Source organism: Scyliorhinus canicula, chromosome 3, assembly GCF_902713615.1.
Source record: "Scyliorhinus canicula chromosome 3, sScyCan1.1, whole genome shotgun sequence".
In the NCBI taxonomy this organism is placed as follows: Eukaryota; Metazoa; Chordata; class Chondrichthyes; order Carcharhiniformes; family Scyliorhinidae; genus Scyliorhinus; species Scyliorhinus canicula.
Genome location: NC_052148.1, coordinates 91,418,304 through 91,442,490, shown reverse-complemented (window position 1 = coordinate 91,442,490; position 24,187 = coordinate 91,418,304). Strand labels below are relative to the sequence as shown.

Below are 24,187 nucleotides of genomic sequence, written 5' to 3'. Positions count from 1 at the left end.
GACACATTCCTGTTGTAATGCTAAAGGCCTTTACACTAGAACCATCTGCTTTCCCACAGTCAAGCTTTTACTTCAATTAAGCTTCAGTGTTTAATTTTTTGAAGTGTGTGGTTATAACCTGGGTGGTGGAGCAGATTTGGACGTGCTTTTCAAAAGGTATCTGAAGGGAAAACAAATTGCCGGGCTCCGTGGAAAGGGCTGGGATAAAGCTAAACTTCTTGTGCTCAATGCCCTCCTTCTTTGCTGTAATCCGTTGATCTGTAAGTGGTAACACAGGCATCTATGCAACAATGTTGTAAAATACCCAGGTATGTTCTATTCACAAAAAAGGATAAATTTAACTGGCCAATTTCCTACCCAGTTATGGACTGAATTATCAAGTGTGTCAACTAGTTACATTTGTTCACAAATAACCTGCGCCCTGACATTGTTTGGATTCTGCCAGAACCAGTCTGCTATAGACATCATTATTCAGATATGGATGCAAGTGCTGAATTGCGCAGGACTGATGAGAGTTGCTGTTCACCTTAGCTAACACTGGTTTCAAGAACAGAGCAGAGGCTGGGTTCTCTGCAATGCAATAATTGAGGGATGATTAAAATAAAGGACCGTACATTCAAATTTAGATTCAGAGGGCGTGTGAGAACTAGTCATGGAGATACGTGGGGGCACTGCACTACTACTCCATTAGATCATGGCTGATCTGCATTTTTTTCATTGATTTGCTTCATGTTCCTTGACACCGTTGCCTAACAAAAATGCATTAAACTCGGTTTTGAAATTTTCAATTGACTCAGCATCCACAACATTTTTCGGAAGGGAGTTCTACATTCCTAATACCCTTTTGTGTGGAATAAGTGCTTCCAGATTTCACTCCTGTAAAGCCCAGTTCATTTTGAGATTATACTATCTTGTTCCAGATTGCCCTGCTAGTAGAAATAGTTTCTCTTCATCTACCGTATTGAATCAATTTCCCATTTTAGGCACTCTGAGAAGTAAAAGGTACACATTATACAACCTGCCCTCATCAGCTAACCCTTTAAAGCCTAGTATAATTCTGGTGAATTTGCTATTTCTTCCATGACCAAATGATAGGTCTAAATTGCCTGCTTCCATGTTATAACCTCTATGTTGATTCATTTACTGACCTCAAAATCTTTGTATCCTCAATTAAAGACCCAATGCGGGAATGTGATACAATACTCACTACTTGGCTGGATGGGTGAAACTGCAACAACGCTTAAGAAGCCTGGGATGTTCCAAGACCGAGCAGTCTGCTTGATCACTGTCCCAGCATCAGATTCAATAGCTGCCCCTTGTGTCACCAACATACTATATAGTTGCTACTGACATGATGTTGTTCCTTCATCATAGCTGGATTAAAGTCCTGGAATTTCCTATTGGACACTATTATGGGGCACCAACTCCACAAAGACTGCTTCAGGAATGTGGTCTATTTAAGGTAACTAGGGCTGGTAAATAAACATAACCTTGCCAGAGTCTTCTCAATTTGGGAACAAACAAAAACACTTGTAGTTTCTTCAAAACAGCCTAAGATTAGACAGAAAGACCTACTGCTTCTAAATTCAAGTCAGTTACTTATTAGGCTGTTCTCATGCAAATGCTTTTTCATTTACACCATCAACAACTTGCAGTTATGTTTACAAATGGTAATCTTAGAGATGCTTAATTCTTCATGCACATTGTACATTGCTGTGACTATTATGAAATTAACATTTGAGTTTCATGTTCCATTACAAATAAATGATTGCAAGAGTTTAAGATTTCCATACAGTTGACATAACAAATATATTTTGTTGCAATCGAGCAATAATCTATCTCATTATATAAGAACAAGTACAATTGCTGTCTTTAAAAAGCACAGTATGATTATTCTTACCGTAATTATTTTCCGACACTTAAAATAAAGCCCAAAGTATGAAACTAGTGGTAAAATCTTGTCATTGGAACGCATTACAGAAGAGTTTGTTGAACATCATTGTGAGCAGTTACTGTTTATGAATATTTTATTATGAATATTGGATAACTTGCTTGCAAGTAGATTGCGTTGCTTCGAAAGAACCAATTGAATGCCAGAACTTTGATCAGCAGAAATCCGTCCCTTGTTCTGTTTGGAGTACTAAGACTTCAAAATGTTGATTTTCTTGATGTACGCCAGAGATATGAATTAACAATCACAGTCAACAACTTATTTGAAATGAATATGATTGCAGTTGAAAATGGTGCATGGCAGAGTAACTGTACATTTATTTTATAAAGCGCATAGTTTATTAAAAGATTTAAATCTTGACCCAAGTTTCTGTGCAGAATTTTAAAAATGCCACTAAAGGTAAAATATTGGGGCTAATCAACATTACTTTGATGACGCTTTCTGCAGAGTTTGTCCTGATTACAGTAAGCAGTTACCACAGCAATGCCAGTTTAATATTAATGACCAATGATCTCTACCTCTGACTGGACATAATCTATGCAATAAAATGTCTTTAATTTAATCCCCATATTTATCAACACATTTTGGCGATATATAAAAAAAATCTTTAAAGATAATTCTGTTTCAAACTTATATATAACTGAAAGACTTCTGATATTTTTGAATGGAATTCTTTTTTGTAAAAATTACAAATGGAAGTTTGGACAAACATTGATTTTGGGTAATCTGGGATTAGGTTAGTTCAGAAGCTTGTAGCCTGGTGATACAAAGCAATTCACCTGTAGGGACCTGCTATCATGAACACAGTTTAAAAAAAATTTTAGAGTACCCAATTATTTTTGTCAAATTAAGGGGCAGTTTAATGTAGCCAATTCACCTACACTGCACATCTTTGGGTTATGGGGGTGAGACCCACACAAACATGGGAAGAATGCGCAGATGGACAGTGACCCGGGGCCGGGATCGAACCTGGGTCCTCGGTGCCACGAGGCAGCAGTGCTAATAACTGCATCACATGCCGCCCACCATGAACACAGTTAATACAATACGGCACTTTTGTGATTTGTAAATAGAAGCAACAATATGATATTTTACAGCATAACAGTATGAACTTTAAAACATACAAGTGTCAATTTTGTAATTGTGTTTGCTTTTACAGATACACTATAGCACCAGGAATAAATGTTTTTGATAGATATTATTGGTCTGCCATGACTGTGTACATGGAGAATTTAAGTCTGGGTGTGCGCAGGAGAAGGTGAGGTAGGAAGAGAAAGATAGATTTTGCTGCTGTAGGGGAAGGAAAAAGTACAGTCATCGTTCAGAGAAAAAACACTGGGCAGTGAAGGAAACAAGGAAAAGAGTCGCTGACTTGAACCTAAAGCAACTGTGCTATAATAAAGGGAGAGGGGTGAGGAAAGGAGGAAGGCAGGTTTGAAATGTGCGGGCAATGCTTGAAGAAATGGGGCAATTTTTAATGTCAGCTGGCATGGGGGTTGGGAAGGGAAGTTCGATGTTAACAGTTTAGTGTGAAAGGATTTGAAGAAACATGGGGTAGGTCTCCTGGATGAGGATCAACATGGTAGTTAATGTGCAAGGAACTAGAGGGATGTAGGTTCAAGGCTGTAATAGGTTTGTTACAAGATGCTCAGAGCTGTTCAGCAAATCATTTGTATGTTCCTTTAACAGATCATTACATTATATGTCACATTTGTTAGGTACAACCAGGAACAATTTTGAAGAAAAGAAAGTTATTCGACTTGAATATGAAGCTTATATTTCAATGGCTGAAGCTGAAATAAAAAAGATTTGCAGTGATATAAGGAATAAATGGCCAATGATTCAGCACATCAGTGTGCATCACAGACTTGGGTAAGTTACTGATATTTAATATGTTGTGCACTAGATCCCACATGGTATTGAGGAATATCATAGGCACAGTAAAAGGGAAAGGGCTATAATATGAAAGGATTAAGCTGTGTAGTTTGTCTTTAGTATCCTCTAAAGGATACATTTAGATTTACAATAAAATTATTTGCAGTGCAAATATCAGAATATAATGCCTGTTTTGCATTTTTGTGCAGACATTTGTTCAATAAAGTGAATGGTAAAATAATAATTGAGGCTTTGCAACTAATGTACAAAATCTGTGCCATTTAATATGTCTCATTGTGTGTACTTGCTCTATTAAGATACAGTTGGTGCTTGCTTGCTCGAGGGTCTGTCATTGGGAAGGGATGGCGAGGATGCCTTTGAAAGCCACTCCCTACCCCTTCTTTCCCCCTCCGTCGCACCCCCCTCTCCCCCCAATACTCCCATCCCTTCCTCTGTCTGTTATCTGTGATTTGGGTCACTTACAGATCCAGGGGGTCTGGTCAATGCATTGCCAACAACGACCACCACTTCCCCTAATAAGCTGATGGGGATTTCTTCCTCTGGGGTTCTTGATCCTGTACCAGTCCCGCCACCATCCATTGAAGTGCCTGACTTGCAATCAGCCTCCCCCAGAGGAGGGCGATATAGATCTTGCCCGGTCTCCAGCTGGACGGCGGAACTCCTGATTCCTGGATTAAATTCCATGTGATCTTTCAAAATACTTCACAATAATGCTGAAGTTGTTGAATTAGGTGTAGCCTAAATCTGACATTAGAGTCCAATTTGTCAGCAGTGCAAATCAGAATGAGACTCCCTGGAGGAAGCAGTTTTATTCTGCTTCACTTGGGGAGTCAGTTCAGGTAACTGAATTATATTCCAGGTTGGTTGGCAAAGCATCAAAACTAAACTTGTAGCGTGTGAATGCTTGTAAAGCTCCTGTCAATAATTTTGGCCGGATTGCAATTTGTTTTATGGCTCAGTAGTTTATCTATGTATTTAACTATTTATGTCATAATAATTTGGCATATTATGTTTCATATTTTATTATTTTATTAATTTTCGTTTTTCACCTTTTGTCTTGCCATGTTGTTTTTCTTAGCTGCTTAATTCAAAATGGTCTTTCTTATTGTACATTGTTGTGTTCATTCCATTTCTGCAAAAAATACAGATTTGATGTTTTTAGCTCTGTTATAATTAATCCCTTCCAACCCTCTGAATACCCTCTTTACATTTAGAATTTGCTAGCCATTTAAAGTCAGTTATTTTTATCTTTCTTTCTTTTTCATCCTCCTTTCTTTTTCGTCTACCTTTCTCTTGGGTCTTTTGTTTCTGTTTCCGCCCATTTCTGTCACTTAGTAATATCACCTTTAATTTCTCCCCCATTTGGTGCTTTGACAACCCCAGCTCCTACTGATACCTCATAACCTCGTGTTTCCTTTTCATCCTATTCCCAGTATTTAACTCAACAAAGAATGTTTCATTTAAGGCTGCGGCCAAATTATGCTTTTCGTTAACTGTAGGTGTAATTCTCAACCTCATTTTCCGAAGTCAAATGTAGTAACTTCTCATTTTGAATTAGCAAAGTCAAATTGGCATTTTTATGCATTAATATCTCATTTCTTCTCTGATCAAAATCTCTTTGAGCCATTTCAAGGGTGTTGTTAAGATGCTTTATGCTCACTGAAAAAGGTTTCATACTCCTGCTTGGTTTGATCTCTGAATTTGGTTTGAATGATTTGTTGTTCGAAATCACATTTCAGATAGGTATTTTCCACTTCTTTTTGAACAATGTCAGTTACCTTCTCCCTCAGAGTTTTATAGTTTGTTCTAACCCTTTCAAAAACTGTTGTATCTTGTACCACCAGAAAGCACTTTTAAATCTATATTGTCATTGACCTGGAAGGATCATTTTTCAATTTCACTTTTTTTGTTGACACTTCAGAATTTCCACTTTTGCTGGCACTTCAGTTGTTTTCCTATTGTCCATTACTGAGGTTGATGCATCAGTAAGGTTGTTTGGATCAGTTTTTGCTCAACTGGACCACAATTCAACAAGGAGTTTTTATTCAATACCCCACATCTTCTATTTTACTTTGTCCAGTTTGTTTTGAAGTTCAAGAATCTCGTTGCTCTTTTTATGATGAAGTTCTTTTTTAAAAAATAATTTTTATTAAGATTTTCACAAAATATAAACAACAAAACAATATTAACAAAACAACCATGGTAAAAACCCAAGAACAACCACCCAACTACAAAAGCAACTACTAAAACAAGAAAAGCAAACATCAAAAAGGAACGAGATAACACTTGCCACATCCAACAAACCCATGTGAACAATTCTCCCTCCCACCGAACCAACCCACCCCCCCCCCCCCCCGGGTTGCTGCTGCTGCCGGCCTATTTCCCTACCATTCCGCCAGGAAGTCCAGGAAAGGCTGCCACCGCCTAAAGAACCCCTGTACTGATCCCCTCAGGGCAAATTTCACCTTCTCCAATTTGATGAATCCCGCCATATCATTGATCCAGGCCTCCAGGGGGCCTCACATCCTTCCATTGAAGCAAGATCCTCCGCCGGGCTACTAGGGATGCAAAGGCCAGAACGCCGGCCTCTTTCGCCTCCTGCACTCCCGGCTCCACTGCAACCCCAAAAATTGCGAGTCCCCAGTCTGGCTTGACCCTGGATCCCACCACCCTTGACACCGTCCTTGCTACCCCCTTCCAAAACTCCCCCAGCGCTGGGCATGCCCAAAACATATGGGCGTGGTTCGCTGGGCTCCCCGAGCACCTAGCACACCTGTCTTCGCCCCCGAAAAACCTACTCATCCTCGTCCCAGTCATGTGGGCCCAATGCAGCACCTTGAACTGCATGAGGCTGAGCCTCGCGCAGGAAGAGGAGGAATTCACTCCAGGGCATCCGCCCACGTCCCCTCCTCAATCTCCTCTTCCCATTTACCCTTCAGTTCCTCCAACGAGGCCTCGTCTACCTCCTGCATTACGTGGTATACGTCCAAAATCCTCCCTCCTCCAACCCACACCCCCGAGAGCACCCTGTCCCGTACCCCCCCGTGGGGGCAACAGAGGGAACCCCGCCACCTGCCGCCTGGCAAACGCCCTAACCTGCATGTACCTAAACATGTTCCCCGGGGGGAGCCCAAACTTCCCCTCTAACTCACCCAGGCTCGCGAACCTCCCATCCACAAACCGGTCCCTCCACCTCCTAATACCTACCCTGTGCCAGCCCAGAAATCCGCCATTGATGCTCCCTGGAACAAACCGGTGGTTCCCCCGTATCAGGGACTCCATCGAGCCCCCCACCTCCCACCTATGCCGTCTCCATGCCCCCAAATTTTGAGGGTAGCCGCCACCACCGGGCTCGTGGTATACCTCGTTGGAGGGAGCGGCAACGGCGCCGTTACCAGCGCCTCCAGGCTCGTGTCCACACAGGACGCTATCTCCATCCTCTTCCATGCTGCCCCTTCCCCGTCCATTACCCACTTACGCACCATCGCTGCGTTGGCAGCCCAATAGTACCCACAGAGGTTGGGCAGCGCCAGTCCCCCCCTATCCCTGCCTCGCTCCAAGAACACCCTTCTCGCCCTCGGAGTCCCATGCGCCCATACAAATCCTGTAATACTCCTATTAACTTTCCTAAAAAAGGCCTTCGGGATAAGGATGGGAAGGCACTGGAACAGGAACAAAAACCTCGGGAGCACCGTCATCTTGACGGACTGCACCCTACCAGCCAGCGACAGCGGTAACATATCCCACCTTTTAAACTCCTCCTCCATTTGCTCCACCAACCTTGTGAGGTTGAGCTTATGCAGGGCTCCCCAGCACCTAGCCACCTGGACTCCCAGGTACCTAAAGCTCCTCCCTGCCTGCTTCAGTGGGAGCCTACCAATCCCCTCCTCCTGATCCCCCGGGTGCACCACGAACAGCTCGCTCTTACCCAGGTTGAGCTTGTACGCAGAAAAGCCCCCAAATTCACCTCTGGCATTCCCCCCACCGGGTCCGCCACATACAGCAACAGGTCGTCCGCATAAAGCGACACTCGATGCTCCTCCCCACTCCGCACCAGGCCCCTCCAGTTCCCCGACTCCCTCAACGCCATGGCCAGGGGCTCAATTGCCAACGCAAAGAGCAAGGGGGACAGGGACACCCCTGTCTCGTCCCCCGGTGCAGCCGAAAGTACTCCGACCTCCTCCTATTCGTGGCTACACTCGCCATTGGGGCCTCATAAAGCAGCCTCATCCAACGGACAAACCCCTCCCCAAACCCAAACCTTTCCAACACCTCCCACAGATACCCCCACTCAACCCTATCAAAGGCCTTCTCCGCGTCTAATGCCACCATTATCTCCGCCTCCCCTTCCACAGCCGGCATCATAATGACATTCAGAAGCCTTCGTATGTTGGTATTCAACTGCCTTCCCTTTACAAACCCCGTCTGGTCCTCGTAAATGACCCCCGGCACACAATCCTCTATCCTTGTAGCTAAGATCTTTGCCAACAGCTTGGCGTCTACATTTAACAGCAAGATCGGCCTATATGACCCACACTGCAGAGGGTCCTTGTCCCACTTAAGGATCAAGGAAATCAGCGCCCGTGACATAGTTGGGGGCAAAGCCCCCCCCCTCCCTTGCCTCGTTAAAGGTCCGGACCAACAGGGGGCCCAACAGGTCCGCATACATTTTATAAAATTCGACCGGAAACCCATCCGGCCCCGGCGCCTTCCCCGACTGCATGCTGCCAATCCCAGTGACCAGCTCCTCCAGCTCAATCGGCTCCCCCAGTCCCTCCACCTGCCCCACCTCCACCTTCGGAAATCGCAGCTTGTCCAAGAAGCGACCCATTCCCCCCCCCTCCACCGGGGGTTCAGACCGGTACAATTCCCCATAAAAGTCCGTAAAGACCCCATTAACGTCTACCCCCCTCCGCACCACCTTCCCATCTCTATCCTTCACTCCCCCAATCTCCCTGGCCGTGTCTCGCTTTCGGAGCTGGTGTGCCAGCATCCTACTCGCCTTCTTCCCGTATTCATACACCGCTCTCTGTGCTTTCCTCCACTGAGCTTCCGCCTTTCTGGTGGTCAGTAGGTCGAACCTGGCCTGAAGGCTACGCCGCTCCCCCAGCAATCCCTCCTCCGGAGCCTCCGCATATCTCCTGTCCACCCTCACCATCTCCCCCACCAATCTCTCCCTCTCCCTCTGCTCTCCCCTCTCCCTATGGATTCGGATGGAAATCAACTCCCCTCTAATCACCACCTTCAATGCCTCCCAGACCGTCCCCACTCGGACCTCCCCGTTATCGTTGGCCTCAGGGTACCTCTTGATATACCCCCGAAACCTCCCGGCCACCTCCTCGTCTGCCAGCAGCCCCACCTCCAAGCGCCAGAGCGGACGCTGGTCCCTCTCCTCCCCCAGCCCGAGGTCCACCCAGTGCGGGGCATGATCCGAAATGGCTATGGCAGAGTATTCAGCATCCTCCACCCTCGAAACCAGCCCCCTGCTCAGGACAAAAAAATCAATCCTGGAATCGGCCTTATGCACGTGGGAGAAAAACGAGTACTCCCTGGCCCTTGGCCTCGCAAACCTCCAGGGGTCCACCCCTCCCATCGATCCATAAACCCCCTCAACACTTTAGCCGCCGCCAGCCTCCTACCCTCCTGGACCTGGATCGATCCAATAGGGGATCCAGCACCGTGTTGGAGGCCCCCCCCCCCCCCCCCCAATGATCAGGCCCCCCGCCTCCAGATCCGGAATGCGGCCCAACATGCTCCGCATAAACCCCGCATCGTCCCAGTTTGTGGCATAAACATTCACCAGCACCACCCGCTCCCCCTGCAGCTTACCACTCACCATCACATACCTCCCGCCACTGTCAGCCACCACATTTGACGCCTCAAACGACATCCTCTTTCCCACCAGGATTGCCACCCCCCGATTCTTCTCATCCAGCCCTGAATGAAATACTTGGCCCACCCATCCCTTCCTCAGTCGAACCTGGTCCGCCACCTTCAGGTGCGTCTCTTGGAGCATGGCCACATCCGCCTTCAGCCCCTTCAAGTGCGTAAACACCCGGGCCCGCTTGACCGGCCCGTTCAGGCCCCTCACATTCCAGGTCATCAGCTGGATCAGAGGGCTCCCTGCCCCTCTCCCCTGCCGACTAGCCATAACCCCTCCCCTGCCCGCCACTGGCCAGCGCCCCCCGCTCGGCCTGTTCTCCACGGCGGCAACCCCCCCTCCCCAGTACTCCCTGCATACTCCAGCTCCTTCCTGACCATTTCAGCAGCAACCCAGTACCCCCCCCCCCCCCCCCCCCCCTTCCATAGCACTCAAGTGAGCCAGCTAACTTCTGCTGACCCCGGCGACTCCCGCCACACCTCCGACCCCTCCCCACGTGGGGCTACTCCTCCTCCTCCGTGCCCATCAGCAGCCCCCCTCCCCCCGCTCTTGCGTGGGAAAATAACAACCAGCAAAGGCCCGCGCTTCTCAGCTCCGACCCCGCCCCCATCACCCCGCAGCGCGGGAAACCAGAGGAAAGCCCGCGCTTTCGCCCTGCCCAACCCCGCGCTTTCGCCCTGCCCAACCCCGCCTCCTCTAGGGCAACTCCCATTGCCGGTCCCCACCACCAGTTCCCCGCACTCCCAGTTTTCCTCCCTGCCCGAACCCGTCCACCAGACCCATACAAAAAGACATAAAGACATCGCCCCACCCTCCCTAAAGCCAACACACCTCCTGCATGAAACAGGGAACCCCCCCTCCAAAAAAAATAGACACAGTTACATTTACATACAAAACCCCATCCCTGACCCTCAGTTTGAGTCCAATTTCTCGGCCTGCACAAAGGCCCACGCCTCCTCCGGGGACTCAAAATAATGGTGCCGGTCCTTGTAGGTGACCCTCAGACGCGCCGGCTGCAACATGCCAAACTTCACACTCTGTCTGTGGAGCACCGCCTTCGTCCGGTTGTACCCGGCCCTCCGCTTAGCCACCTCCGCACTCCAGTCCTCATAGATCCGCACCACCGTGTTCTCCCACTTGCTGCTCCGCTCCTTCTTGGCCCACCGAAGCACGCACTTCCGGTCAATGAACCGGTGGAACAGCACCAGCACCGCCCGCGGCGGCTCTTTCGGCTTGGGCCTCCTGGCCAGTATTCTGTGGGCCCCCTCCAGCTCCAGGGGCCCCTGGAAGGACCCAGCGCCCATCAGCGAGTTCAGCAAAACAACCACATTGGCCGCCAGGTCCAACCCCTCCAGCCCCTCCGTGAGGCCCAGGATCCGTAATTTTTTCCACCTCGACCGGTTGTCCAGCTCCTCGAACCGCTCATGCCACTTTTTATGGAGCGCCTTGTGCATCTCCACCTTCCCCGCGAGGGCCACGGCCTTATCCTCCCTTTCGGAGGCCTGCGCCCGGATTGCGGCCCCCTGGGCTTTCTGAGTCTCCAGCAGCTTACCGGTGGTAGCCTTCAGCGACTCCAGCAGCTCCACCTTAAGCTCCTGGAAGCAGCGCCGAAGAGTCTCCTGTTGCTCCTGCGCCCACTGCCTCCACTCCTCGAGGGCTCCACTGGCCGCCATTTTGTTTCCCTTCCCCCGCTTTTCCAGAGGCGCTGCCACCGCTTTTCTGCTCACCTCACTCCTGGTCCGGACCATAGAACCCTGGGGATCTACTGCAGACCCCTTCCCATGTCGGGAATCATCGAAAAAACTCCGTTGGGGGCCCTGAAAAGAGCCCCAAAGTCCGTTTCTAGCAGGAGCTGCCGAATGTGTGGCTTAGCTCCGCATAGCCGCAACCGGAAGTCCGCATAGCCGCAACCGGAAGTCTTTTATGATGAAGTTCTAATAGTTCATTAGTTTTGTTTTTTAATTTGACATTCAACCAATTATTCTGATTTATAAACAATTGCTTTTCTTGTTGAAGGCATATTCCACGATACTTCATAGATGCTTGAAATTCATCAAGTTTTAACTGAAGATTGATCTTTGTTAAGTTACCTTTTACAGATTTAACATTTAGATAGTTTGAGACCTCAGTCAAGTGTTCTACCTTCCATGACTGATTCTTAATTGTTCTCACCAATTCTCTCCCTTCATTAGCAAATTCCTATTTCGCACATGATAGTTGGGGCGGAATTCTCCCATTTTTAGACTAAGTGGGGTGGCGGGGGGCTCCCTCAGCGCCTGTCCCACTGACCAGAATGGCGCGATCCCTCAAAAGATTCAGTCCTTGGAACCTCATTAGTTATGCACAGACGAGTTCTCCTCTGACTCTCCCTGTAATCCCCCAACCCCAGGGGCAATATTGAACTGAGATGGTGACACAGGAGGCTCCATGGTTTCAGCAGCAAAGTGCTGTTGATATGGCCAGCTCAGCATGCAGACGGAGGCAGGAACTAATCTGCTAAGGCAGAGTGATGAACAGCGCTTCAGGAGAGCACAGCACTATGACAAAAAGGTTTTGTAGCACTCTCCTCAAAGTCTCTGATGAACTAAGGACCTCTGTGTGCACACCACTTTTTAACAATCGGATTTGACACCGATGTAATTTCCCGTTTACGTGACACCAGATCGGAAGACATTTCAGGACGCCGGGGGCAGCTGTTTTAATGAGTATTTATGAGATGCAAATGAACACAAATTCGTTAGCGTCACCTGCGCCAGATTTCGTCGCTCACCAGATTCTCCATGCCGACCACCAAAACTGTCACGTATGGGTTGGGAGACTTCCATCCTTGGTTTTCCATGTTAATCAGTTTTTCCATGAATTGCATGTTATCTGTAATAAGTGTCTCATCTTTGATGACAGTAGCTTTTAAAAGGTGGTTAAGATCAATGTGATCAACTGCCTGCTGCAATAGTTATTGCCACACTACTTTCTCCACTAGTCAAATTATTACTCAGGATAAAACCTATCCCTTCAATAGGTGATTTAAGAATAATTCCCACTAACCCAATTCTGTTTAGAAATGCCGTTGTAAATTGACTTCACACAAAGTACAGGTTCATAAATTCCTTAATACCCTTTTATTTAATGTCTTTTCCTTTATAAAATTGTATGGAACACAAATTGTATCATCAGCCATCATCATTGACTGATCTGCCCCAGTATCTCAGAATCTTAATTTGTTTACTTATTGTGTTGGAGGAGTAAGGGAACACATATCTTTTTGAAACAAAACATCCAGAACCTCTCCTAGCCTGATTTCATTTATCAGTACTCAATAATTCTCTGGGCTCACCTGAACCATATCCCATCCTTTCCTGTCGGTTCTGAGGGAACCCATGTCACCTGTGCCATTTCTGTCGTTTTACAATAATTTCCTTTGCTAGGGCAACCTTTCCTGAAGATTCTTTAGGCATTCTTACACTGCAATTGATCTCCTGTTTAGTTTCCAGCAATCTGCCTGAAAATTTTCCACCTTGTTACAATGGAAACACTTGGGCCGTTGAATGTTACTTCCACCCTAGCAACCTGTCTGACCATTCCCAATTGTCTCTTCTCTTCTCTGGCTACTTGCGGTCCTTTCACCTGCCCAACTGTCCTACTTGGTTTTATGGGGGTGACAGAAAAAGTTTTTGATCTATGGACCAGTCCATAATCATCAGCCATCTCCACTGCCTGTCCGGCGATTTTAACCCTTTGGTCTTCGACATGGATTCTAAATACTGAAATAAGTGAAACTTTAAATTTTTCCGAGGTAATTACTTCCTAAGAGCTTCATATGTTGTATCTACCTTTAATGTTCATTTCAACAGTCAAAATTACTTTGCTTTACCCTCTTTAATTCAGTATAGGTCTGTCCCTTGCGTTCCAGAATTTCTCCCTGTGCGCCTCAGGGACCAAGTCATAGGCACTAAGGATAGCCTTTTTCACTGCTTGATAGATCCTAACTTTGATTTTTTTGTTTAGAAATGGCTACTGACCAAAGTCACAGGAGTCAGCTGATGAACTTCTAACAAAAGAATAAACATTTATTAAACACTTCTTTACTCCAGCTATACCTTTATGGATGTATACAAATTCGTAAGGATAACATAAATTACAAACTCCAACTTGTACTCTATGTTCACAGCAAGTACAACGTCCATGTAAACCAATTGGTGAACTGTGATCAGACACACCACACTCTGAAACAAAGTGACAGATGCCACCCCAAACAACTTCTGTGGATTTTTCATCAGTATCCTCCAATGCTTGTCACACTGAGCCAGAGTTGTCTTCCACACACCGTTTTCCAATCTCAACTCTCGAAAAACACACCTTGGAATATTCTCCCCAATTACACTTTTTCTCAGATGCCTTCACAAAGGATCAACTTCCAGTGTTTCAACCTCTTCTTCCAGTATTCCTCTGGATCACCATGTGTATTCAAGTTTTGCCTTCCACATAATCTCTCTGATCCCCAGGTGCCATGGCTTCCCAGGCCCATAGTAAGGGTCCACCAACATTTGGGCATCCTTGGATCTTCTGGATTTTCACAAGCACACATTATCCCAGGTCCGCACCTTTGTGCATCGTGCAATGTTGTTCCGAAGCTCCTACTTGACTGCATGGACTCAGTGGAGTGGTCCATATTCAAGAACTCTGGTCAACCTAGACGGGTATGCCACCAAGGTCACAGACTTCATCAGTAAGTGTGTTGAAGGTTGTGTGCCAAAGAAAGTAGTATGTGCATTCCCCATGGTTTAACCTGGCGATCCACTCCCTACTGAAGGCCAGGTATAAGGTGTGACCCTGACCTACACAAAAAATCTAGGTACGATGTTCAGAAAAACAAAAGGGAAGCAAGAGACAATACCAGACTAAGCTAGAGTCCCAGACTAACAACGTGGACTCTTGTCGGTTGTGGCAAGGCTTAAACAATATAAGGGGCTACAAAACAAAGCTGAGTTAAATATTTGGCAACAGAGCCCCCCCACCCCATGAACTCAATGCATTCTATGCTTGTTTCGAGCAGGAAGCCAACAACTGCCCCAACAGGGGGGTCGGATGCACCCATACCGATCGTCACAGCCTCAGAGGTCAGATCGGCCTTCTTGAAAGTGACCGCAAAGGGCATCACGGTGAGGCGGTGGTTTGCACTGCTGCCTCACAGCGCCAAGGACCCAGGTTCGATCCTGGCCCCGGGTCACTGACCCTGTGGAGTTTGCACATTCTCCCATGTCTCAATGTGTCTCACCAACACAACTCAAAACAATGTGCAGGGTAGGTGGATTGGCCACGTTAAATTGCTCCTTAATTGGAAAGAAAAATAATTGGATGCAACGGATCCTGACGGGGGTCCAAGGTTATGCACTCAGATACTGCGAGGACTAACTGGCAGGTGTGTTTGCGACATCTTCAACCTCTCCATACTCTGTTCCGAAGTTCCCACCTGCTTCAAGAAGACCACTATAATACTGGTGCCAAAGAAGAACCAGGCAACATGTCTCAATGACCACCATTTGGTGGCCTTGACATCGATCATTATGAAGTGCTTTGAGAGATTGGTCATAAGACATATTAATTCTATACTCCCAGAATACCTTGATCCACTGCAATATTGCATACCTCCGCAACTAGTCCACAGCAGACGCTATCTATTTGGCCCTACACCCATCTCTGGAGCATCTCAACAACAAGGACTCCTACATCAGACTCCTATTCATTGACTACAGCTCCTCCTTCAACACCATAATGTCAGCCAAGCTCATATCCAAACTCCAAAATCTAGGACTTGGCACTTCCCTCTGCGACTGGATTCATGACTTCCTGACCCATAGACCACACCACAATCAGTAAGGATAAACAACAACACCTCCTCCATGATAGTCCCCATACCGGGGTCTCGCAAGGCTGCGTACGTAGCCCTCTACTATACTCCTTATACACAGACAACTGTGTGGCAAAAATTGGTACCAACCCCCATCAACAAGTTTTCTAATGACACGACCGTAGTGGGTCAGATCTCGAACAACGATGATGAGTCAGAATACAGGAGGAAAATAGAGAACCTCGTGGCATGGTGCAACGACAGTAGTATCCCTCAATGTAAGCAAAATTAAGGAACTGTTCATTGACTTCATGGAGCGAAGTGTTGTACACGCCCCTGTCTGTATCAATGATGCCGTAGTGAAGATAGTTGACAGCTTCAATTTCCTAGGTGTGCACATCACCACCAATCTGTCCTGGTCCACCCACCTTGATGCTACGACCAAGAAAGCACAACGACACCTATTGTTCCTCAGTAAACAAAGGAAATTCAGCATGTCCACATTGACTCTTACCAATTTTTACTGATGCACCATAGAAAGCATCCTATCTGGTTGCATCACAGTTGGAATGCAACTGCTTGGCCCAAGACCACAAGAAACTACAGTGAGCATGAACACTGCCCAGTCCATCACACAAACCTGCCTCCCATCCATTGACTGTCTACGTTCCCGCTGCCTGGGGAAAGCGGGCAGCATAATTAAAGACCCCTCCCACCCGGCTTACTCACTCTTCCAACTTCTTTCATCGGGCAGGAGACACCAAAGTATGAGAACACGCACTAACGGATTCAAAAACAGCTTCTTCCCCACTGTTACCCGACTCCTAATTGACCCTTTTATGGACTGAACTGATCTCTCCACATCATCGTCTCCACTGTTGTAGCACTGCACTCCGAATGCTTCGCCTGAAGTCTGTTTCTGTGTATTTACATTGTGTATTTATTGTATGTCCTATGTTTTTCATGTATGGAACGATTTGCCTGGACTACGCAGAATAATACTTTTCGTTGTACCTCAGTACACGTGACACTAAATTTAAATTTAAAATCTTGCAGCCCTGTCTTCTAACATGGAGTTTCTGCTCCTCGCTTAACTTACTTAACAGGGCCGTTTCCAGATTTCTGTTCAAGTCCTGTCTCGAGAGAGACTCAAACTGCTCCCTGCACCTGCAGCATAGTCACCCAAATGAACAATATAACTTCCTTAAAGCTATCCCTATTTCCTGACATGCTCTTTGCTACCATACCAGTTTTGATTATGATCGCTATTGGATAAATGTTCATGTATTGTTAGGCTGTTCACTAAGACTGGCTCATGACTCATATTAAATCTAATATGACATACTCCTTTGTTCATTCAAGAGCATATTGCTCCAGAAAACACCAGGGGACATTCACTCAATTTCTGACATTGTTCAAGTCTACCTGTCCTCATCTCTGAAAGTTAAAATCCCATACTAAAACCATTCTTTATATTGCAACAGTCTAATCTCTGCATTAATGCAATTTATCACTTAATAGTTGCTAATAGGAGGCTGCTACAAAACTCTCATTGCTGTATTATATGCTTTTTTAGTTCACAGTTCTACTCAAAGTCTCAACTTCTTGCTTTTCATTGTATCTTCGCTCATCATTGAAGTTTTTAAAAAATGTGTTTTTAGAACGTGGGCATCGCTGGCTGTGCCAGCATTTATTGCCCATCCTTAATTGCCTTTGACAGGGCAGTTACGAGCCAGCCACATTGCTTTGAGTCTGTAGTCATAAGTTGGCCAGACCAGGTAAGGACGACAGATTTCCTTCACATTAGTGACAATCGACAATGGTTTCAAGGTCATCATTGGACTTTTAATTCCAGATTTTTTATTGAATTCAAATTTCACCATCTGTTGTGGATGGATGGTGATCCTGTTGTGGCGGGATTTGAATCTGGATCCCCAGAGCATCACTAGGCCAGTGACGATACCACTACGCCACTGCCTCCCCAGTGACCTCATCCTTAATCAGTATGGCTACTCCGATCCTTCTACCATTTTCCTTATCTTTCGTGTAGGCCATGGTATATTTAGTTCCCAGTTCTGATTGTCTTGTCTCAGCAATGGTACCATGCCACAAACTGCAAGTTAAATTTGCATCTGTAATTCATTCAGTTGTTTGGGTTGCCTACAAGTGTTCTTTAAACAAACACATTTAGGATAACAATCTGTCCTTGAGCTCTAATGTTTTACTTGTATGTTTATTATTTTCTCTCCTGGATTAATTACTTTATAACTTTTAGTTTTTCCTTTTGCTTAAAGCACAATATCTGATTTTGTTCTTCTCTCTACTCTCTTGCCTTTCAATTGTTCTTGGGCTATTATTTCAATCTTTTCCACTTGATCCCTCCTTGTGTTTGCTAGATTAAAGTTCTTCCGAGTCCCCTTTGTCTTTTCCCTTGGACTCTAACCCCAGCCCGGTTCAGATGGAGCTTATGCCAACATCAAAGTTCCTTCCTGTTCCATTACATTCTTGCTTAAAAAGAAGTTAAAGAGTACAGGCGGTAGAGAGGAAAGTATTCATGCATTGTCCCAGGAAATAGAACCCCTCTTTCCCACACCACTCCTTCAGCTGCCTGTTTACTTCCACAATTTGCATATCCCTACATAGATTTGCATATGGCTCAAGTAATAATGCAGAAGTTGCACCCTTGAGGTCCTGCTCTTTAATTCAGCTAGTAGTTCCTGATCTTAAAACAGCTCTTGTCCACACTTCCCAGTATCCCAAAATAGAACACATTGGCTAGATTCTCTTTGTCCATCTCCAACAACCTTACTAGCTAGCTTGACACATCCCTCTCCTTGTAACCAGGTAGGTCACATATCATGTGTGAGTCTGTTCTTCTATTGAATTTGCTACAACTACCATATTATACTTCCTGTGTGAATATATGAATTAGGAGCAATACCAATTATTAGGCTACAAACCCTGTGGCGAGTAACTCTCCAAAACCTGTCTACCATCTACAAGACGCAAGTCAGGAGTGTAATGGAATACTCCCCACTTGCCTGGATGAGTGCTTCTCCAACAACATTTAAAAGGTTTGACACCATCCAGGGCAAAGCAGCCTGCTTGATTGGCATCGCATCCACAGTCACTGCCTCCACTTTTCAGGAACTCACCAAGGCTCTTTAGACACCACCTTCCAAACCCATGACCACTAACATCTAGAAGGACAAGGGCAACAGATACCCAAGAACACCACCACCTGGCACTTCACCTCCAAGCCACTCACCATCCTGTTCCCTCACTGCGCCAGGGACCTGGATTCAATTTTGGCCTTGGGTGATTATCTGTGTGGAGTTTACACTCTCTCCCTGAGTTTGCATGGGATTCCTTGAGGTGCTCCGGTTTTCTCCCACAGTCCAAAGATGTGCAGGTTAGGTAGATTGGCCATGCTAAATTGCCCCTTAGTGTATAAAGATATGCAGGTTAGATTGGATTATTGGGATAAGGCCCTGGATTGGACCTAAGTAGGATGCTCTTTCAGATGGTCGGTGCAGATTTGGTGGGCCAAATGGCCTCCTTCTGCACTGTAGGGATTCTACGGTTCACCAGTCCTTCGCTGTTGCAAGGTCAAAATGCTGGAACACGCTCCCTCACAGCATTGTGGGTGTACCTACACCACATGGACTGTAGCGGTTGAAGAAGTCAGCTCACCACCACCTTCTCAAGAGCAATTGGGGATTGGCAATAAATATGCAGACCTGGCAGAAATGTCCACATACCATGAATGAATAAAAAAAAACATTCGGCACCTTGAGCCTGCTCCAACATTCAATAAGATCGTGGCTGATCTTATTGTTGCCGTAAATTCATTTTTCTTCCTTCCCGAATACCCTTTGACTCCTTTGCCAATCAAGAATCTATTTACCTTAGCCTTAGAAATACTCAATGACCCAACCTCCACTGTTCTCTGAGGAAGATAATTTCACACATAGCGGCTCTCTTGAGTTTTTAAAGAAAAAGATCCCCCAAACTTGGTCTTAAATGAAAGACCCATTGTTTTTTTTTTTTGAACCATAACCCTCATTCTAGTCTCTCCCACAATGGGAAAGGAACATCCTCTCAGCATCCACCGTCAATTCTCCTCAAGATCTTGAATGTTTCAATAAGAACACCGTTCATTCTTCTGAACTCCCAATATATACAGGCCTAATGTGTCCAGCCTTTCCTCAGAAGATGATCCCTTCATTCTTAGAATCAGTCGAGTGAACCTTCTCTGAACTACTTCTGATGCAGTTATATCCTTTCGTAAGTAAGGAGACCAAAACATCAGAGTTTCTGGTCCTATGCAGCACAAAACTAGGCACTTGGCGCAAAACAAAACCTGATCAAAAATATTAATATCTTCACATAAATAGCCACTTACACATTGTGCTAGTGGTGGTGTGTGTTTCCGACATTTATTTCAGGATTTAAATTTGCTGTTAATTAAAATATTTTCCATAAAATTGCTTCAGATTCCATTTTTCACTTTGTAATTCTGCAGGGTAGTTGATATAACTGAAGTAAGTGTGATCATAGCGATCTCCTCTCCACACAGAAATGAGTCCCTTGATGCAGTGAAATATTGTATTACTACTTTGAAAGCAACAGTACCAATATGGAAGAAGGTATGTGCTTTGGAATCTCGGGGGGCAGGGTGGGGGGGGGGGGGGGGGGACATTTGGTCAAGGCGATAGTGCAAAATGGTCATTGGCAAATTGGCAAGCCCTGGATGAAGGACATTGGGCCAAAGTCGATTTCGCCCAGTTGTATCTTATAAAATTTTATTTTTCCTCATTTCATTGTCATCTAATTTATCATCTTGACTTTGTTTCTGTTGTATGACTAACCATGAATGCATACTTCAATATGTATTATTTTTCCACATTTTGTCACCAACTGTCTTGAAAGTTGGGGAGGGCGGTGGCTGGGCAGGAGGCTGCAAAACATCATTCAGGAGACATCACTGAGAAGCAGAAGATGGTTCCCCAGAAACACACCTTTTTGTTTGTGTCCTGAAGATGACATCTATTAACTACTCCATCTTCCCAAGCCCCAAAACAGTTTCCATCTTCTATAAAATCTAATAGTTTGCTAGTCATAGCAGTCCTCCCAGAGACATACAAGTTAAAACTGACTTGTGGGGCAGCACGGTGGCATACCGGTTAGCACTGTTGCCTCACGGCACCAAAGTCCCAGGTTCGATCCCGGCTCTTGGTCACTGTCCGTGTGGAGTTTGCACATTCTCCCCGTGTTTGCATGGGTTCTGCCCCCACAACCCAAAAGATGTGCAGGGTAGGTGGATTGGTCACGCTAAATTGTCCCTTAATTGGAAAAAATTAATTGGGTACTCTAAATTTTTTTTTTTTTAAACTGACTGTACCCTCTGCAATTTATATTTGTCACCAAATTTTAAATAGAAACTGCATTGCAACTCTGATTCTGGTGCTCCCTCTTTCAATGCACCCCTTTCTCATCAGAATGTATTGTTGAGTTGTCATAGCTAATCGTGTGCTTCATCTTGCTACAATGCTTATGGCTGAGGTTGGAGGTGACTGGAAGTTGCCAGTCAGGGAGAGGCTGCTGGGACTGTGATGTCTCCACTTCCCTGAGGTAGATCCAGCTGCAGATTAGAACATAGAAAACATAGAAAAATACAGAACAGGCCCTTCGGCCCACGATATTGTGTCAAAACTTTGTCCTAGATTAATCATAGACTATCTTAGAATTTACAGTGCAGAAGGAGGTCATTCGGCCCATCGAGTCTGTACCGGCTCTTGGAAAGAGCACCCTACCCAAGGTCAACACCCCCCCCCCCCCCCCCCCCCCTCCCATCCCATAACCCAGTAACCCCATCCAACACTAAGGGCAATTTTGGACACTTGAGGACAATTTATCATTGCCGATCCACCTAACCTGCACATCTTTGGACTGTGGGAGGAAACCGGAACACCCGGAGGAAACCCACGCACACACGGGGAGGATGTGCAGACTCCGCACAGACAGTGACCCAAGCCGGAATCGAACCTGAGACCCTGGAGCTGTGAAGCAATTGTGCTATCCACAATGCTACCGTGCTGCCCTTAGTGAGACAGTGATGTCTCCTAGATTGTGGGTGGAGCATATCCTGGACTATTTTCTGGTATGTGTGAAGTCTTCAGACTGGGGTTGCAGAATGGAGCCAATGTGCTAATTCGGAGAGACAGCAACATTATCCATTGCCATTTCACACCTGCCGTTGCTCCTCTGTGCTCTTGTCACCCACCGTGCTTAAAGGGTGACACTGGATGACTTGTGCTGAAATAATGAGGCCAACATACCTTGTGTGGTGTGCAGCCTTCATCTACGGTGCTGGGATGTACTTGTTCAGTGACTGTGACTCAGTAGAATGGAGAAACAACACTTTTTTGGGGTCAATTAAATAAAGATTCATGATGTAAAGCTCTTAACTTTTTAATGCTTGTAATTCTAGCTTTTGCAAATCTTGTCCTAGAAAATTAAATATTGAAGTGCTATTTAGACATGAATATGTTAACTGTAGGAAATTTTCATTTTTAAATTCATTTTTTTTTAATTTAGGAGGTTTATGAAACCGAAGAATATACCTGGAAGGAAAATAAAGAATGCCAGTGGTCCCAAAATGAACAGAAATAATTAGATCTCAATGTAATTGTGAAGAAGTGTTATCACACTGTCTGTTGCCAAAGCATTTTGAGTTGAAATTAAGTAATTAATGCATTAATTGCAATTGGTGATTTGCCTTTGCAGTATACTTGTACAAGTATGGCATATGACGCAAATACTCTACATAATTCTATGCTACTTGAACAGAAAAGTATATATAACCTTTCTATGTTTCAAACTTGTCAATCTCCTTGGTAATCTAAATTAATTTCATACTGTTGATGAAAACATATATTGTTGAACCAGTATATCCAGTAATGTTTGCCAAATCTATATTCTGAAGATAATCATGTTCAGATCAAAGGAACTCTTTAAATTTTAACACGTGAAAGCTATTGCATGCTTCCTCAGTTTGTAATTATTGAATTCCGAAGGTGAATTCAGTTTTGTCAATTAAAAGCAAAATACTGAATACTCTCAGTGCATATTGAGAATGACAAGAAAATTAATTGTCAAAAATATGGAATTACCCCAGGTGAGAAATATTTACCTGAACTTTCAGTCATGTTTGTCTATGTGAATTACAGTGGCATGCAGTGGCACCAAGTAGTAATAACAAATCCGTAATAAAGAATATAATGTAGACTGCACTCAAAATCATTGTAAACTTCAATACTGCCGTAAATAGTTGGCTGGATTCGGCGACCGGCCGTTGAAGCACAGTTCCCGACCAAATTGCTTTTGCGATGCTACGTCCCCTCCAAAGCAGCGTACTCTGAGAGTACAACGTGCCAAGTATCGACAGCCTCAGGACATTGCCTGAGGCCCGCCCCCGAATGGCCGAGTTCCTAATGCCATCGGTCGCATGTGCTCTCATCCGTCAGGAACATGATGTGGCGGCTGCAGACTCAGTCCAGCGCCACCACAATCGGGGGAGGGCCGATCCACGGGCAGGGGGAACTTCATCAGCGGCTGGGGGCACTGTGGGGGAGGGGGGGGGAATGGTCCGGGGCGTGCAAGCTGGCCGAAGGGGGGGGTCTATTTCGCGGGCCGGGTCCGCGAGCGGCTGCCGCCATGTTGCACGGCGCGGCCGCTGCCGTTCGCATGCGCTGCCACGGACATAGCAATTCTCCGGGTAGTATCAGCAGCCTGAGCCGGGTGCTCTACGCTGCCTTCCTGCTAGCCCCCAGCAAAACGGGGAATCTGTGGCCGTTTTACACCACGCTACCGTTCCCACGCCGGACATAGCCCCAGAATCGGAGAATCCAGCTCAGTATGTTTGCAGCAGGTGCTTTTAATAGCAATCACCCCAATCGCTGTTTGAAATTGTATCGAATGGGTAATGATTTGACTTGTACATGGAGAGCTAAAATATTAGATGAATTAAGGAAAGCAATGTTTCAAGGTTGAAGTGAGAAGCTATGATTTATATGTTTAAATAATTATTTTGTTTGAATGTTACTTGAAATGCCTTTTTGATCAGAAAATTTGGGGCGTGGCAGAATTTTGGTGCATTTTCAGAGAAGCTGATATTTTGAAGTAAGGGCCATTTAAATATCAGTGGACTCCTCCGAGGATTCCGTCTTCTGTTGGGAAACCCTCCTTGTGGAGAAACAATGGGAATTTGCTGTAAGTGGGGGTGAATTTCAGTGGGGATTCACCCAGCATAACTGGCGAACAGCTGCCGAAGCCCTGGAAATATGGCAACAGCCTCACTGAAATTCACACCAGCCCCTGCCAACTAGACAAGAATCCAGTTATTTCCAATGATCGCTTATAATTGTTTTTGTAATTAATGTTTAGGCTCTGCTATAATAGATAAATTGTGACCTCTAGTGGTTGTATTTAACATGTACAGTCCCTAAGTGTATATTTATAGAATGATTGAATTGTTTAGGTGGCAAATGGAGCAGAGATTGTATTGACCCAGGTTTTGATGCAATTTTCAAAATACTTGTTTCAATAA

The 24,187-nt window shown here is 45.5% G+C and overlaps 1 protein-coding gene across 3 annotated transcripts in view; it reads left to right on the top strand.

The window, feature by feature from the left end:
* The window catches only part of LOC119962791 (molybdopterin synthase catalytic subunit), a 73,662-nt gene extending 50,791 nt beyond the window's left edge, over positions 1–22,871 (top strand). For all 3 annotated transcript variants that reach the window (XM_038790881.1, XM_038790880.1, XM_038790879.1), the window contains 3 exons: positions 3,670–3,823; positions 20,102–20,225; positions 22,177–22,871. In XM_038790881.1, the coding sequence (XP_038646809.1) occupies positions 3,670–3,823; positions 20,102–20,225; positions 22,177–22,251 (353 nt within the window). In that variant the 3' untranslated portion in view covers positions 22,252–22,871. The remainder of the gene's footprint in view (positions 1–3,669; positions 3,824–20,101; positions 20,226–22,176) is intronic.
* Positions 22,872–24,187: the final 1,316 nt, after the last annotated feature.